Here is a 4154-nt window from a genome sequence, read left to right on the forward strand (position 1 = left end):
TCTCTGTCTGTCTCTCTCTGTCTGTCTCTCTCTGTCTGTCTCTCTCTCTCTGTGTCTCTCTCTCTGTCCCTCGCTAATGCCCAGCAAACCTGCCAAAACCTCTGAACTCACCCCCCCCCCCCGAATACTGTTGCTACCTATGACTGCTAGTGGCTCGGTGCCCCAGATCTCTCGTTCATCTGCTCCTGACCTTCAAGATGCTCCTTAAAAAGCCAGCTCTCTGATCAAACCTTTGTTTTGCCTGCCTGGCTCTGGTTTGGTCCCCAGTTCCTGTGGGTAACGTTACTAGCCCTGTGTCACTGTCGGTGCTTTCGACTGTTCAGGAGGAGGTGGTCAAGAGCTTCAAGTTCCTGAGAGTAAATATCATCAACATCCCCGTCAATGCTACAGTCAAGGAAGTGCACCAATGTCTCTACTTCAAATTCGGCATGTCCACAATGTCTCTTAGCAATTTTTATAGATGCACTATTGAAAAGCATCCTATCTGGATGGATTACAGTGTGATATGGCAACTGCTCTACCCAAGACTGCAGAAACAACATAGAGTTGTGAACACAGCCTAGTCCATCACACAAACCAGCCTTCTGTCCATTGACTCCATCTATACTTCCTGCTGCCTGGGGAAAGCACCAACAGGGGGAGGGCACGGTAGCTCAATGGTTAGCACTGCTGCCTCACAGCGCCAGGTACCTGGGTTCGATTCCACCCTCGGGCGACTGTCTGTGTGGAGTTTGCACATTCTCCCTGTGTCTGTGTGGGTTTCCTCCGGCTGCTCCAGTTTCCTCCCACAGTCCAAAGATGTGCAGGCTAGGTGGATTGGTCATGCTAAATTGCCCATAGTGTTGAGGGATGTGTAGATTAGGTGGGTTATAGGTGGATGGCTCTGGTGGGATGCTTTGAGGGTCGGTGTGGATTTGGTGGGCCGAAGGGCCTGTTTCCACACTGTAGGGATTCTATGATCTATGATATTCAAAAACCCCTCCCACCCAGGTTATACTCTCTTCTGACCTTTTCTGTTGGGCAGAAAATACAAAAGTTTGAAAACACGTACCAATTATCAGACTTATGAATGTACCTCTCATATATTCGAGTTGATCTTTCTCTGCACCCTCTCTGTAGCTGTAACAATATATTCTGCAGTCTGTTCTATTACCCTGATGTAAGGAATGATTTGTCTGGTTAGCATGCAATGCAGTACTTCTCACTATATCTTGGTACACGTGACAATAATAAATCAAAACATACCGAGTGTGATGCTTTCTCATTGCCCAGGTTCACCCAGGTCGGACCGTCGTCGTCATCAGCTGGGAGGGGACGGACCCCAAGCTGAAATCCGTTCTCCTGAATTCCCACACGGATGTGGTGCCCGTCTTTGAGGTAGGGTTGCGCAGCAGGGAGCTGTGGGATAGCTGTGGAAGTAGCGGGAAGAAGAGGTGCCGATGGCGGAACTGGGCTGACTCCATTTTTCTGTGTGCAGGAGCATTGGAAACACGACCCATTTGCAGCTGTGAAAGATGAGCAGGGCAATATTTATGGCCGGGGGACACAGGACATGAAGTGTGTCACCATTCAGTGAGTTCAACAAGCGGCTGATGGGGCATAAGTCGACCCCCTGCCCTTTCCACCCCTCCCCCGCCACCGTATTGATACGTGTTAAAGGTCAGTTAGCAACAGTCCCACTGCCTGTCCAGTCAGAGTTTATTCAGCTCATACGTCACAAAACTCCCAACGCACTGACTGACTCGTTCCGCGCCCCCACCACCACCCCCCCCCATACACTTGTCTAAAGCAACAGTTAAAACACACGAAAGAGGACCAAATCCGTAAGGGGAAACAGCAACCATTAGCAAATGTTCAAACTTAAATGAACAATGTTCCGGTGAAAATGTTGTTTTGGAGACTATTAATGCAACCCCCCCCAGCCCCTGCGGTGCCCATTGGCTGTGTGAGGTGGTAATATCGTCTCACGTAATTATCATTCAGTTAAGATATGACTGTTATGGACCAGACTAAACCCCTTCAAAAGATGTTAAGAGGATAGCCTAGATACTAACTTTTTCTTATTTTAGAGGCAAGTGCCATTCTGGATCCAATTCAATTGGTCAGATGACCAGATTTGAAGGAAAATACATTTTATTCATACACTGTAGTTAAAATACAACAAAAAAAGATGAAATTGGTATTACTTAACAATATTGGAAAACTTAACAGAATAATAGATTATTTTATAACTAAGCAGTAACTGTTCCAATATAGTAACATCCCAGAAACACTCCGTTGGCAAAAGGCAAGTTCAGAAAAATAGATTGTCTCTCAGGCAGTTCTCCAGTCCAGGAGGAAAAGCATCAAGAGAAATCCCTGAAACAGAGAGTAGCAGGGAGAATGTATTGCAACTTCTGAACCCAGCTTCAAGACGCCAGCAAGAACTGCTACTGAAAAACTAAAACTAAAAATCCTGGCTCAACCCCACCCATTCAGGCTGCTTCTATTGTTTCTACTTAAAAAAAATACCAAAGGCCCCTTAAGCTGTTTACTTTATGGGATTTAATAGCTATTTCGTTGCCTTTGTCTTAAAAACTTCTTTTAAAAAAAGGACAAAATACACCATTTTAAGCCATAGAATTGTCACAATAACAACCTCTAGTTCCCTGCATCCTTCTGGACTCTGGCATCTGACTAAACAAAGAAAACAGCAGGGTCCTGGGATGCTTTACTCTGTATCTAACCCCGTGCAGTCCCTGTCCTGGGAATGTTTGATATGGACAGTGTAGAGAGAGCTTTACTGTGTATCTAACCCCTTGCAGACTCTGTCCTGGGAAATTTTTCCTTGGGAAGTGTGGAGGGAGCTTTACTCTGTATCTAACCCTGCGCTGTACCTGTCCTGGGAGTGTTTGATGGGGTTCTCCTGTTTCCCAACAATTTTATTTATAAATTGTAAATGTTTTTTAAAGGCCGAACTTGCTGACTTTCATAACTGAAAAAAAAATGAAGTGGAACAGAATTATGGAAGATTATACTGTGCACAAAAAGTAATGAGTTAATCTCGGCAGGATTTTTATTTTAATTTTTAACATTGGGTTTATAATCCCATATCTAGTGGAGTGGAGTGTGATAGCAGGGAGAGTGTTATCCCACACTGTTTACTATAGGTAACTGTGTACCCTGAGTTAGCTTTAATTCTGATAACAATTCTCTCTTGCCTCTTTCAGGTATATTGAAGCAATTCGGAGATTGAAATCAGAAGGGAAGCGATTTCCAAGGACAATTCATTTGTTGTTTGTTCCTGGTGAGTCTCAAAGGGACAGAGTTTCCCCTGGGAAAGGCATGCAGTGCACAGGGGCTGTGCAATTTCCTTATCAGTGTCGTTATGGAGTGACTGTTTAATCTAATTGCAGGACTTTACTAACAAATGGCTGTGCATTTATTTGGCACCTTTATCACCTCAAGAGGTCCACGGTGTTTAAAGTCACGGAGGTGACAGTTGGGAGTATGGGAAACATTGGGCCAGGCTAGTTGTACACGCTATAATCTCACAAACAGTGATGTGATTGTGACTGGTTCTCCTGTTTTCAGGTGGGGTTCAGAATGCTGTGCTGTTGTTTCAGTTGGATTATGTCCATGCAAATTAGCTGAAGGAACCTGCAAGTTCTCTCCATTCAACAATTGGCTTGCGTTTGTATCATACTTCTCATACAATAAAATCTCCCGCCTCTTCACTGGAGGTTAGCACCTGTCATTAGACACAGAACCATAGAATGAGCCAGCATTGAGGCCACTTGGCATGTCACGTCCACGCACGGTCTTTGTTGGGGTACGCAGTTACTCCAAAAACTTTGCCTTTTCTTCCCACCGAGACCCACGATATTTCTTGCTGTTCAGTTAATTGTCGAGTTCCCGTTTGAAAACCACAGGTTGAATCTGTCTGCAGTGCACTTTCTGACTGAGACTATTTCCATAGAGCAGTCCAGCCCACAGCCTGTTACACCGTCTCTCGCTCAAGATGACATACATATTTATACAACATGTGTAGTCACTGACTGGCAGTTGGTGTTAAAGGGTTAATGTACTGGCTGGCAGTTGGTGCTATAAAGGCCTAGTCACTGATGGCTGTGAGTCCTATAGTTCCTGATATTGGGCAGGATAGTGGTGGGTAG

At 45.0% G+C, this 4154-nt stretch overlaps 1 protein-coding gene across 1 annotated transcript in view; it reads left to right on the top strand.

The window, feature by feature from the left end:
- LOC109923199 (aminoacylase-1) overlaps positions 1-4154 on the top strand; it is an 18529-nt gene that overhangs the window by 5380 nt on the left and 8995 nt on the right. The window contains exons 3-5 of the mRNA XM_048593595.1: positions 1273-1377; positions 1478-1572; positions 3210-3372. Coding sequence (XP_048449552.1) covers positions 1273-1377; positions 1478-1572; positions 3210-3372 — 363 coding nt within the window. The remainder of the gene's footprint in view (positions 1-1272; positions 1378-1477; positions 1573-3209; positions 3373-4154) is intronic.

This window comes from Rhincodon typus, unplaced genomic scaffold, assembly GCF_021869965.1.
Source record: "Rhincodon typus isolate 14 unplaced genomic scaffold, sRhiTyp1.1 hic_rhity00003212, whole genome shotgun sequence".
Classification (NCBI taxonomy): Eukaryota; Metazoa; Chordata; class Chondrichthyes; order Orectolobiformes; family Rhincodontidae; genus Rhincodon; species Rhincodon typus.